General features: G+C 38.7%; 1 protein-coding gene across 2 annotated transcripts; it reads left to right on the forward strand.

Annotated features, from left to right (window-relative positions):
• The first annotated feature begins 6,990 nt into the window (after positions 1-6,990).
• Positions 6,991-9,565, forward strand: si:dkeyp-59c12.1. 2 transcript variants are annotated; one of them, XM_042111288.1, is made up of 4 exons: positions 6,991-7,142; positions 7,246-7,299; positions 7,397-7,473; positions 8,232-9,565. In XM_042111288.1, the coding sequence occupies exons 1-4, from the start codon at positions 7,070-7,072 to the stop codon at positions 8,658-8,660; spliced, it is 633 nt and encodes a 210-aa protein (XP_041967222.1). In that variant the 5' UTR covers positions 6,991-7,069; the 3' UTR covers positions 8,661-9,565. The 2 variants fall into 2 exon arrangements, with proteins under 2 accessions (XP_041967222.1, XP_041967223.1); XM_042111289.1 differs by having other exon boundaries at positions 8,235-9,565.
• The last annotated feature ends 2,816 nt before the right edge of the window (positions 9,566-12,381 follow it).

Consider the following 12,381-nt stretch of genomic DNA (forward strand, 5'->3'; position numbering starts at 1 on the left):
CATCATAGAGTAAATATTGGGCCTTAATTACAAGCAATTTAGACAAAATAAATAGCTGACTCATTCATAACTTCACATGCTTTGTAAAGACTTTGTTAGCATCACATACAGTTTGATGGTGTGTGTGGTATTGGGTTTGTATTCACAATGGTGATCAGACTATGATGCTAGCAACCAGGGATGTAGTGGTAAAATAAGAGGTGGGTAAACTTTGAATTCAGTGATCACGGTGAGGTGGACTGCACCACGTGGTTTCGGATTTTAAAAAAAAGGCATTTAGAATATGTTTGGTGATAGTGGAGGTTATTGTCCAATGTGTATAACAATACCAGTGGTATTAAATGGTTCCTGGAGTGAGTGTACATATTTTGAATGTGGACAATACAGTGTGACTTTTGAATGTTAAAAGTTACAGTTGGTGAATAAACTTGAGAGGTGGATAAACTCTAATAAGAGGTGGATAAACTCTACTTCTGAAATTTCAGAGGTGGATAAACTGCATTTACTTGCGTTTAGCCTCCACTACATCCCTGCTAGCAACGGTTAATCAAATGCAGATACTATAACCTCTAGTTTTAAAGATGGAGAAGAGACGAAACATGGAAACAATTACCTTATTCAGTAACTACCTCCCTGTGGCAGGCAAAGGATCCTTTGGAAACAATGAGCGGTGGAAAGACGACTATTTTCTAAGAACCATAAAATGAGGAAACACATGGTGCCATGTCCACATAGAGAATCAAGCCCCTTTCTAAGACAAAAGTTCCTGATCCTTGAGATGCAAGTGTAAACCATAAGATGTCTCTTTTTTTATTTTAAAGAGAGACAAACTTGCCTGCTACATGTGTGGCAACATAGCAGCATATGATACACATGAAATTATGAGACCAGATGGGTTGTGAATCAAGGAGCCATGTTCGGTACATCAGCAGTGATATCTGTGTACTTGTAAATGGTAATGATCATGTCGATTTACTACCACAAAAGACACCAAAGGTCAATCAAATATCCATAATCAGAGGGGGAAGACATTCAAAGAATTTGATTGAATGAGACCAGTGCAACTATGTCAGAAAAAAATTATGCAGGCACTGTATGTTACAGTAATGTAGCAATTATTCTAAAAGTTTAGTATTCTTCCTGTAGACTGTCCTGATCTTGGAAGTATCATCTTTGTTTCAAAAGACTTGGACATGGAAAACATTGTCACATCGATGCTAAAGCACCACATGTTATTTCTAATTACCTAAATTAATTATTCACAAATTGCATGCTATATTTTCATTGACTCCATCTGTTGGCCTACTTCCCTTTGTGACCATGGCTAAAGCTTGCCCAGAGAGATCAGTGTGTTTAATTGTGACAGGCTCCTTAAGATGTTAAACAAGGTGGAAACATCAAAAGGCCTCCATCAAGGTCAGACAATGATTGTCCTCCTGATAAATGTGTGGCTACTTTATGTTAAATAGGTGCGCCTTTATGTTAAATAGGTGCTAAAAAATTGTGGATTTTACATGGTGCAACCACATACACACGCACACACACACACACACACACACAGACACACACACACACACACACACACACACATACACAAACATACACACACACACATTCAGATTTGCTTATGTTTACACATACTGTACATGCATGCACGTGGATGGGACGCGCACACACACACACACACACACACACTTCACTTTCAGTAGACATTCAAGCATTCAACAAGGCAACAGGTCATAGGGTGGGAACTGTGGTCTGTACAGTATATGTGAGCATTTGTCCAAATTAATCTTACAAAATGGCTTATAGTCTATTTTGACCACTTTTTTCGGTAATGAGTAGGCTAATCTAACGCGCTAATATTTACAAACCAGTAATCAGATTAAAGTTACTTATCTAAGTTACTGTGCGTTACTATTTTTGTCATTTTCCTTAGTAAATATATAATATTCTTTGCTCTCTTCTTGTCTTGGGGATTAATGTCATGTAGGTTATGCTCAAGTTTTCAGCATGAGGACAATTTACGTGTAAAACCACGCAGCGACAATGGAGGGAGAGAGAGAGATGCACATTTCATCAGTCATTACTTTGAGTTTGTGTCAGCTAAACCTGACAACATTAAGGTACATTGTACATACTGTGCTGGCGACAAAGTGCTGTCTAGCTAGACATCCCAAGTCTCCCGAAGTTTTGGGAGTCTTTGGGGAGTCCCCACATATTGATAGCGCCTTCCTGACGCCCGCAAATTACATAAAATCTCCCGGTACCTAGAGCGAACAAGAGCACGCAAGCCAGACCGGACTTCAAATCGCGTGTGCATATGAGTTTAACGCGCACACAACGGAGAGGGAGAGAGAGAGGAGTGGTGCATTTGTGCCTGAAGCGCATCCAAGACAGAGAGCATCCTGGTCTGTTTTTGCTAAATCAACCAATCAGTTTTCAGTGTACAGTAAGTGTGCTTATATCTCTTTTCTCATAAACTTAATTAATCAGTTCAGTCAGTGCATCTAGGAACAGGAGCTCATGGCAGCATCAGTGCCCCTCAAAAAGGAAGATTTATATTTATTATATTTATATTTCACATCAGACTACACAAAAGTATACCCAGTTGTCTCATAAGATTAAAATATAATGATAGTCTTGCACACTGCACTGTTTGTAACAGCGACTTTAGCATTGCTCACGGCGGTAAATTGATTGCAAAAGACTTGTTGAGGTGAGTTTAACAAGTGTAATTTCATTTGCATATTACTCAGGCCTATACATGATGGCTAGTTGCCAAGGCTACATGAAAAAAAAAAAAAAAATCTACATATTTTACTATAACAATTTCTATCAATTGGCCTTCCTTATTTGGTGTACTTACATTATTGAACAAACATCTGAATTTCAGTATCTAAGTAGGCTACTGTAGATTATGGGATGTCTGCTATACATTGCTGACATTACTGTTAAAATGCACTTCCAGTATAGTGAGTATTGGCAAAACCGGTTATCATTTTTATGTTGAGGCGGTGTGGGTGTTGTTGGCAGCTGCTGAAAGTAACTAATAAAGTAACTTGTAATCTAACTTAGTTACTTTTAAAATCAAGTAATCAGTAAAGTAACTAAGTTACTTTTTAAAGGAGTAATCAGTAATCCGTAATCATTTTACTTTTTCAAGGTAACTGTGGCAACACTGCTTATAACGTGGCTTCGAATCCAAACAAAGACATACGAGGAATAAGTGAGCAAGCAAATGATTTCACAGCAGTGGGACATACAGTATTTGCCAAGCGGTAAGGAATGACCTTATCTCCATCTCACAGCCCACGGCTCTCTTCTGTGATCATGGAAATTATATGCAGTATGCCAGTCCAAGCTATCTGTGCCCTGGATGGGACGACAATTGTATCAGGTTCCTTTAGTGTGTCCACACATTCATTGTGTTAATGTTTAAGTGACAGTGTTCCAAATGGATGGTTAAATCACATTATTCTCCACCAATATGGCGCTCTCCATGACTCTGCACTTATAGTCATGTACTGTAAAACATCAAATGACTGTTCACATAGCATTTCATGTGTGATATTAAAATGTATGCCACTAGCATTATTGTAAATGTCTGACTGTATAGATTTTTGCATATCAGACATACTGTATGTAAGGAAAGTATAAACACTGATCAATTCCATTTTTATATCACCATTTGAGGCTCTGTTTCTGAGTGAGAGAGGACCTCTTGTGGATGACTGCTGCATAGCATTTCTTGGTTTGAATAAATCCAATAAAAAAGTTATACTGCCTGTTAAAGCACCCACCCCAGTCATCATGGAAATATCTAATAAGTTACATATGCACAGCACTTCCATTTAAAACAACATGAAGCCTCATGAAGAGAGATCGCTCCATCTGTTATGTGTAACTTTAATGTGTTACGTCCTTCTAGAAATCTCTGTCAGAGTGCACACACACACACACACACACACACACACACACACACACACACACTTTTAAAGTTTGATATACTGTATATGTGGCAGCATTTAAGTTAGTAGCTCTGGGTTGTATATCGACCAATAGCTGGTCACCATAATAGATGTATCTGAACAGCCCCAAAGGAGAATGCATAATCTTATGACATATTTACATCAAATAATCATACAGTGTTTTCTTAACATGAACCGGAGAGAAGAGGTAACAGTCGGTTTAACCCATCAAGTCAATCAGACTTGTCTAACTGCAGGGGCAGAGTGGGAAACTAAACATTACTAAATATTATAATGTTACACTCCTACTGTAAAAACATAAACTAAGTGTAGCCTCCCATGGCACTGTCGTGGACTGGAGCAGACTGTCATCTTTCATCTCATTATCTGCTTGAGTGAGAGACTGGGCTCATCCCAGAGGACACAGACTACATGACTTTCTAATTAAAAAGAGGGGATAACAGAAATGCCAAGAGCTCCCCACTGTCATTACACAATGGATTCCCAGAGGCCTATCTTCTGCATGGATTGTGTCACAAGAGGATAGTAGGAAATGTGCATGCCATGTACAGCATGCGTGTGTTTGTTTGTACATATGCCCAGCTTTAATGAAAACCACTACTGGCATACTAAGAGAACAGCCTCTTAAATATTGTATATCACTTGTTTTCTCTAAGTGATTGGTTGTTTTGTAACCATACATACATGCATGCATGCATAATACACTGCCATCATACAGAGCCAATGTTGTCAGGCTGGCTTTACACTCACAATTGTTAATGGCTCATTGATGTTCAGTGATAAGGTTATAATTTGTTTCTTTTGACAGGGAAAGACAATGAAAAGACTCACCCTTAGAAAGTTTGTTTTACTGTACATGCAAGTTTGGATAGTGACAGGTAGCCATGTGAAATAAAAGATAGTAGGTATGTTAGACAACTTAGGTTTTCCTGTATTTTTGCCCTATATAAAATTGAGAGGCTCATGTTTGTTTGTTGTTTCATTTACACAATTTGTATTCTGAAAATATTTTGATATTTCTGAATGAGCACAGCATGTGTCAATTCAACCCGCTGATGACAAAGGCCTGTCAAGCACTTTTGTAGTGGTCTGACATGCTCTAATATTTTAGTTTTACTTGTGCAAAAAAATCTACATACAGTAGATTTTACATACAGTAGTATTCAGTCCAAAGTCAACAGTCTGGGAACAGAGTGAATGCATAGCTCTAGCTTTAGTTTCTGTCTTCATTAAGCATACACTCAAAAAAAAAGACAATTTGTAGCAATGTTGTAATTTGGTATGCTGTCAAGATTTGACACACTTTCAGATTTACGAATAGAATGGTTTAGGCCTACTGTATGTGTACGTTGTGTCTGATAACTCCTGATGAAAAGCCTCTACATAAAACGTAGAATTGTGCACACACAGATCTACGGCAATTTGTAGGCCTACACAAAGATTGATACAAGAGGCCTTACTCTCTTAAATATTTAACTATTTTTCAGCACTAGAGGGTAGTATTTCACAATTCCAAATAGGGATTTGTACTGTTCAAAGCATTTACTGTAAAGGGACACCAGGCAAGCCTGATGCTCTTTCTCTACGAAGCTCCCCCTAGCGTCCATACGTGTCGATACGTGTGCGAGCCCTCGCTCGGTCTGAAGCTCTTTTCTTTTCTTTGCATCTTCCATCAAGGGTTTTCGCTGCTTCTTCGCCGGCTCTGCCATTATACACAGGTTTGCAACAATCGCTAGCGTTTCGTTAGCCTGCCTCTGTGCTTCTCACGATGTCTGAGACTTGGTGAGACTGAGGGTCGGCGGTTACGATACACCGAACTTGCAAGCGGGATATTCTTCCTACAGGCAGTAGAGGCGGGCGAGAGAGTCTTCATTTGCCCTGTAATGAGTCATTTAACCATATACTGACTTAAAAAGATGATTAATTAACACCACGTTGCCTGGTGTCCCTTTAATCTGATTATTTTATTCTCAAAGATTAACAAATAAAGTAAATAATATCCTATAATAAAAGATGATATAATATAATATAATATAATATATAATACAATACCATATCATATATCATATCACATCATATCATATACTATCCTATCATATCATATCATATATCATATCATATAATATGTCATGCACCTTGTCCTACCAGGAGCATATCAGGAGTAGCAACAAGGAATGGTCAAATTTGACTAATTAATTGGTTTATTTAGTGTCTAAATGATGTCAACATTCTGAAGGAGATGGGTAAGATAGAAAGTCTAAACACAACAATCACTAATGTTCCTCTTAACCTTGTCCTTCTTCATTTTTACTAGTAAAAGTGCCCAGGAGACCATTCTGTACCATCTCCATCCTCATAGAATAGGTGTTCATACTGACAAAATATAACAATATCAAAATTTAAGTATGAACCTAGACTATTTCCTGAATAAAGTAGGCTACAAAAGCATTACGTAAAACATACATGTAGGAACCCCGGTACGGAGCCCAGGAGGTGTCATGAGAGTCCAGATGTGTGCTCATTTGACCAAATTGAGTTCATTTTCTAGATAAACAAAATAATCTTGCAATGAAACCTCCGTACATAGTCAAGCGATGGTCAGTTGTGCTCTGTAAAATGTGTCATATGCAGGCAGGAATATTTCATTTATTTTAAATATCGTTGGCGTCCACCATATGTGAAGCATGACAATCCATGTGAACGCATGAATTGTAACGTAGCCAGTAGCCTATGTAGACCTAGCTTAGGCTACTGTTCATTAACGTGCAGAAGATTGTAACAGGTGCAGACACAGAAGATGTAGGCTAGGCCTACGTAAAAATATAAACTTCAATCAAAGCCCGACAGAACTAGACAACATAGCCTACACTATTTACCGAATGAGGTCATTTTTTGATGTTGTTATGTGTCCTAGTATCTTCCCTTCATTTGGTACAGCCCAACTTTTTCAGTTTAGATACACACCCCCTGAGACTCACGAGACTGTAGTTGACTGTAGTGGACTTTGTGTGTAGCACTTTTTATGAAATCCCGCCTCCACTCTCCTGTAAACCACACTTATTGCCATACTCCAAGACATGACCGGACTAAACGCTTTGAAGATGGATGCAAACATTGTAGTTTTGGGGACGGACAGCGTTGGCAAATCTGGTAAGGACATACCTGTTTTTGTAAGGTTTTTAACGTTAAAAAAATAAAAATGGATTGAAATGTATTTGAACTCACGTTGTTCTGTCAATTTCATTGCATGCAGCACTGACAGTCCGCTTCCTAACACGGAGATTCATCGGAGAATACGGGGACATAGGTGGGTTAAGCTTGACTCACCTTACAGTACATTTTGGCTGGATTTTGACCTTTCATATCTTATAGGCTACTCACACTTCCATATTTTCTGTTTGTAGAAACTATATATAGTCATCATTTCAGCGTGGATGGAAGAGAATTGACTCTCTGCATCTGGGATTCACCTTATTCTCAGGTAGGCTAAATAACTTTGAATGAGTATGAGTCTGAAAATAATGTTTCTGTATTGCTTATTAGCGTTTAAAATTGATTATCCATATCTTATTTTTGTAACATATATAGCCTACATTGTTTTTTCAAATTAATAATTGAAGGCAAGTCTATTGCACATGAGGGCATGGAGTTCATTGAGGTTCACCTCAATGTTATTTAATGTTTATTTAGACATGGACAGTGCGCATTAATGAACATAAAAATGTAAATGCACCAGAATTAGCCAAAATGGCTATTTTGCATCTGTTGTCCATGGGCTGATGTTAACAGGTCAGATGTGCCTATAAGAAACTACACACATCATTGCAGACCTAAAAGATAAAACAACACTTTATACATAAGATGTACTATAAGAAATACAAACAAGTGAAAATAAGCTTAACCTACCATAATAAAATGAGTGAAAGTGTGAATGTTATATTTTCTGATGTTAAATAATGAAGTCAAACTTACAGTCATTCGTATGACATCTTCCTCAGATCATTTGTATTTTTATTCCAAAAGCCTCTTCATAATGTCATGTTTATTGCCATTGTTGTTGATTTATCCGTGCCTCACATTGATGTTAACTTAAACCTTTTAATAAAGACAACCATATTGCCATTTATAATATTGGAGAATACCAGGAAAATCCCCTGACTTCCATAGTCGTACAGATCAAAGATTGAGAGGAATGAAGAGGCCTCTGAATGTATCTTACCTAACCCCCTCTCACCTCAGCAGGATCTGTCCACAAGTTCTTCCATGTGTGAGAAGAGACTGCAGTGGGCTGATGGCTTTGTGCTGGTGTACAGCATCTGTGACCGGGCCAGTTTCAACATGGTGACTCGGCTCATTCAGACCATCAAGACCACCAAGGACTACCTGGGGCTGGAGAAGGTGCCCATCGCAATCGTGGGCAACAAACGGGACCTCCACCACCGCCGAACAGTCCTCAGCGAGGAGGGCCGGATGTTGGCCTTGGCCTCGGACTGCCAGTTCTACGAGGTGTCCGCCGCCGAGAACTACCACAGCGTGCTCATGGTGTTCCACGGCCTGGTGGAACGCGTCAGGGAATCGCGCTCGGTCGTCAAGAAAGCGGCCGGGATCAAGGGCATCGTGAAGAGCATGTCGGCCGTGTTCGCCAGGAGACGCACCGACTCACTGTGACGACAGGGGGTTCTCAGTGGAGGAGACTGCACCTTTTAGGAGGGGGTGTTTGACACTGCCCCCGTTTTACAGAGAGGAGCTCTGGGATGCTGGCTGAGGTCCCAGGCCATGTCTCCCTGTGCTTAAGCTGTTTAGTGGAGGGTGGCTGGCTGTAGGGTAGTCTAGGAGGATGAGAATTACTCTCATGCTGTCAGTCACAAAGGAAGCTGTGAGGAGGATGAGGGCATATGTAAGCCATTGGGATAAAGGAGAATCTGGGGTAGCCATAGGGAATCAAATCCACACACAATACCTCTTGATTTTTTCATTAGACTTTACTGAGAAGATGTGAGGATTTGCATGGATTCAATATACTATCTGATTCAGTGTCCTAATGTCCAATGTCCATTACAAATGTTGCCATCATGACATGTTTGAATTCTACACTAACATTTTGAAAACCAAAGTTATGTTGAAGCAGTGTTGTTTGAATTGTCAAGGACTCTCATTATTCATATCTGAGGTCTTAAAATAGTTCAGAGATAACATTGTTCTGTGATTCTGATACAAATATGGAAAAAAGACAAGTTATCAATTTTCCAAGGATGTGTGAAGAATTCAATCTATTTCATAAAACTACCTTCAGGAACAGCATTTCAAGCAACTTTGGTGCTTGGCTAGTGTTAGCACTTCTTTCTGTAATATCAAATTCCATATGCATTGATTTTTATTTCACTTGCAAAAGCACTTTTACATTTTAGCTGGTATTGAGGAGATGATCAACTGAAAATGCAAATCAATTATACTCATTGGCCAGTGTACATATTATGAAATTAACTGATGATTAGTCTGTACATACAAAACTGTAAAAAGATAATGTTCCTGTTGTGAAGTTTGAAATGAATAAAGTGGCTCTGGTTCTGACATACATAAATGATTGTTTGGGTTGATGTTGAAAAGCTGAAGGTGATTCATTTGTTTTGCCCAAGCTGAAGTTGCTTGTTTCATCCATAATGTCTTTGTGCAGACAAGGGACTACTAAAATATATATACACACACAAGAAAAAAACATCATGCAAATTTGTTTATTGGGAAAAGGAGTCCTAAGGATTAACACTGTAGCAAATACAGAGGAAGCACATTAAACAAGTAAGTCTCATACAATATCAACATCTGCATAGTGTATTGACACATAACCTACACTGTAAGTAATTGCTGTAAATTTACAGCCAATTTTCAACACTAAAATACTGTTTTTGTGTTAAACAGTTTAGTACTGTAGTTAGCAATGCATTGTGGGCTGCTTAACTTGGAGCAACAGGACAGAGGCCCTAAACAGTATGCTGATGTTTTAAATTACAGGACACTACAGTATTTTTTGGAAACTGAGTGGTGTTGCTGGGGAATCTGGAATAGGCCTATGGTCAGAAGTTTGATACATTAGTCTTTTACTGCTTGGTCAATTTTCTTTAAAAAAATAAAATACAGAAATTATTTGCCATCAACTCCTGGAGGGACTTCATGAACCATAATTTGGATAGGAGATTTTCCAGAAGAGGAGTCACAATTTGGATGACATGTGCTACACATCATCAAATGTTCTTCATCTACATACATCGGGTCTGACATCTACAAATTAACTGAGGATACAAAGTAACTATAGGATTATTGGAACATCGGCTAACCGAGATGGTTTTTGTGAGTTTTATTTTGTTTGTGTCAACTTTTAATGAAGTGTGTTTTACAGTTAGCCTAGGCTAACAAGGAAATTAGGCTAGTTCGGTTAAAGAGAGACACTTGAATCATCAAGGCTTAGGGTTTCACTTTTCTGTTTAAACGGAAAATCGGTGTGCAAATATTGCCTTTCTGGACTCTTTGAGAATGCATTTTGTTTATTTATCTGTCGCTGCACGTCTTACACAGCCTAGGCTACTTGGCTACTTCTCCCAACTGTTTTAGAGTATAGGCTTTGTCAAACCGTTTTGCATTATCTGTGGCTCACCCCCCCCCCCCCCCCCCCCTCATTGTATTTTATATATTGCACACTGTGTTTTAAAGAGTGACTCCATCAGTCTTAAGTGCCCAGACACCTAATGTGTTTACTGATGTGGGGAGTACTACTACATATGTGAAAAAAGTAGTATAAATTATTTTGTGGCTCAGAGGAAGCTGCATCTAAGCTGATACATTACCTCCATGTTGTCACACAGTTGCTAAATTGCATTATGGGTAAAGTGGGTGCAAGGTTTTAAAAAGTATTTTACTTGTCTTCTTTGCCCTACTATGACACTGTTGAACATATGATGATGATCAAATCAATACAGCAGAAACGTATCAGATTATGTGCAGTTTCCTCTGGAGCCACAAAAGGGTTCTTACTACGTTTTAGACATTTGCAGTAGAACTCCCCAAGACCTGTACAAATGGTTACCCTTTAACTTTTCAATGGCAAATCTATTTAGCAGTTTGACTGTAGGTACTTCTGAAGCCTACCCTATTTGGCTCTAGGTTACTCTCACCTACCTGTAGTAGTGTGTTTATATTTTTTCTTCTTTAAAATCTTATTATGGTAGGCATAATGTATTTGTTTCCTACAGATGTCTGCCACTGCAGCTGACATTGAGACAACTCTCCTGCAAGTCCTCGCCTGATACTGCCTGGTATACATACATTTCATTTAGATTCATTGATTGGCCGATACGATATATAATGTGCCTTTCATCTCGAGTTTACAAATGTTTCCACAAGGTCACATGCAATGCTTAGGTAACATGCTATGACTTGAAGTTTCAGGTGCAACAGGGCAAGTCACAATTAAAGGTTGGATGATCACCTTTGAGGGCCGTGTAATCTCTGAGGGCATCCCACCAACATTTGCATCGGGACTTACTGCTGTGTTTGCAATCTACTACATATTCAACCTTCAGTATCAAGATGAGGCAGTCTGCACTCTGGAATTCATTTAGAGGTAAACCCCTTTCATTCCTTGTCATTATTATATGGATATATACAATTAAATTAATGTGTTTGTATTTTTTGCATAAAATGGTATTATTACTGTAAACTTCAAGCCACAATTTCAACACACACACACACACACACACACACACACACACACACACAGACTGGGTATTTTGTTGGACTATAGGCTTTAATCTAATTCCTTTTGATGAACAATTCATTGCATTTAATTGAATATACACGAAACAGTATGTTGTTGCAACCCCACTCCGATCTTAGACTATTTTCATTTCAGGCGCTTCATTGGTATAAATCCAGAGAGCGGGACAAAGGCCAAAATGGGCAAGGTTGTCTCCAAGAAGAAAGGTGTTATCATCCAGAAGAAGTCTTCTGCAGTCAATACACACGTCGCCATGTTTCTGAAGAATCTCATTGACTTGAATGGAACTTGATATAGACCGGTGAGCTCTTTAATCTCGCTCTCTTTGTTTTGACAATCTGACATTGACACATTAAGCCACAAGAGAACTGCTATTAACTTTATAAGCATTAGCTTGGAGTGTATACTGTACATTCCTGATTGTATAGTTTATTTATTATTCTGATTATAATTTCTTGCTGTTGTTTGACAGTGGCAACACTGGAATAATGCTGCAGGGAGGAACAGCGGCAACCAAAGTGATGGTCATCTCTACTGGATCCACAACAACTAAGATGTAAAAACACAAACCTACCTCACAGGACTATTTTAAGATGTAAAAACACATTTCCATTCCATATT

The sequence above is a fragment of the Alosa sapidissima genome, chromosome 11 (assembly GCF_018492685.1).
Source record: "Alosa sapidissima isolate fAloSap1 chromosome 11, fAloSap1.pri, whole genome shotgun sequence".
Taxonomy (NCBI): Eukaryota; Metazoa; Chordata; class Actinopteri; order Clupeiformes; family Clupeidae; genus Alosa; species Alosa sapidissima.

What these genes read in the sequence shown, in the direction of transcription:
- si:dkeyp-59c12.1 (XM_042111288.1), top strand. Translation starts at nt 7,070, where the DNA reads ATGACCGGACTAAACGCTTTGAAGATGGATGCAAACATTGTAGTTTTG. An exon ending in CGGAGAATACGGGGACATAG is followed by an intron (nt 7,300 to 7,396) that starts GTGGGTTAAGCT and finishes TTCTGTTTGTAG; the next exon opens with AAACTATATATAGTCATCAT. An exon ending in GGGATTCACCTTATTCTCAG is followed by an intron (nt 7,474 to 8,231) that starts GTAGGCTAAATA and finishes CTCTCACCTCAG; the next exon opens with CAGGATCTGTCCACAAGTTC.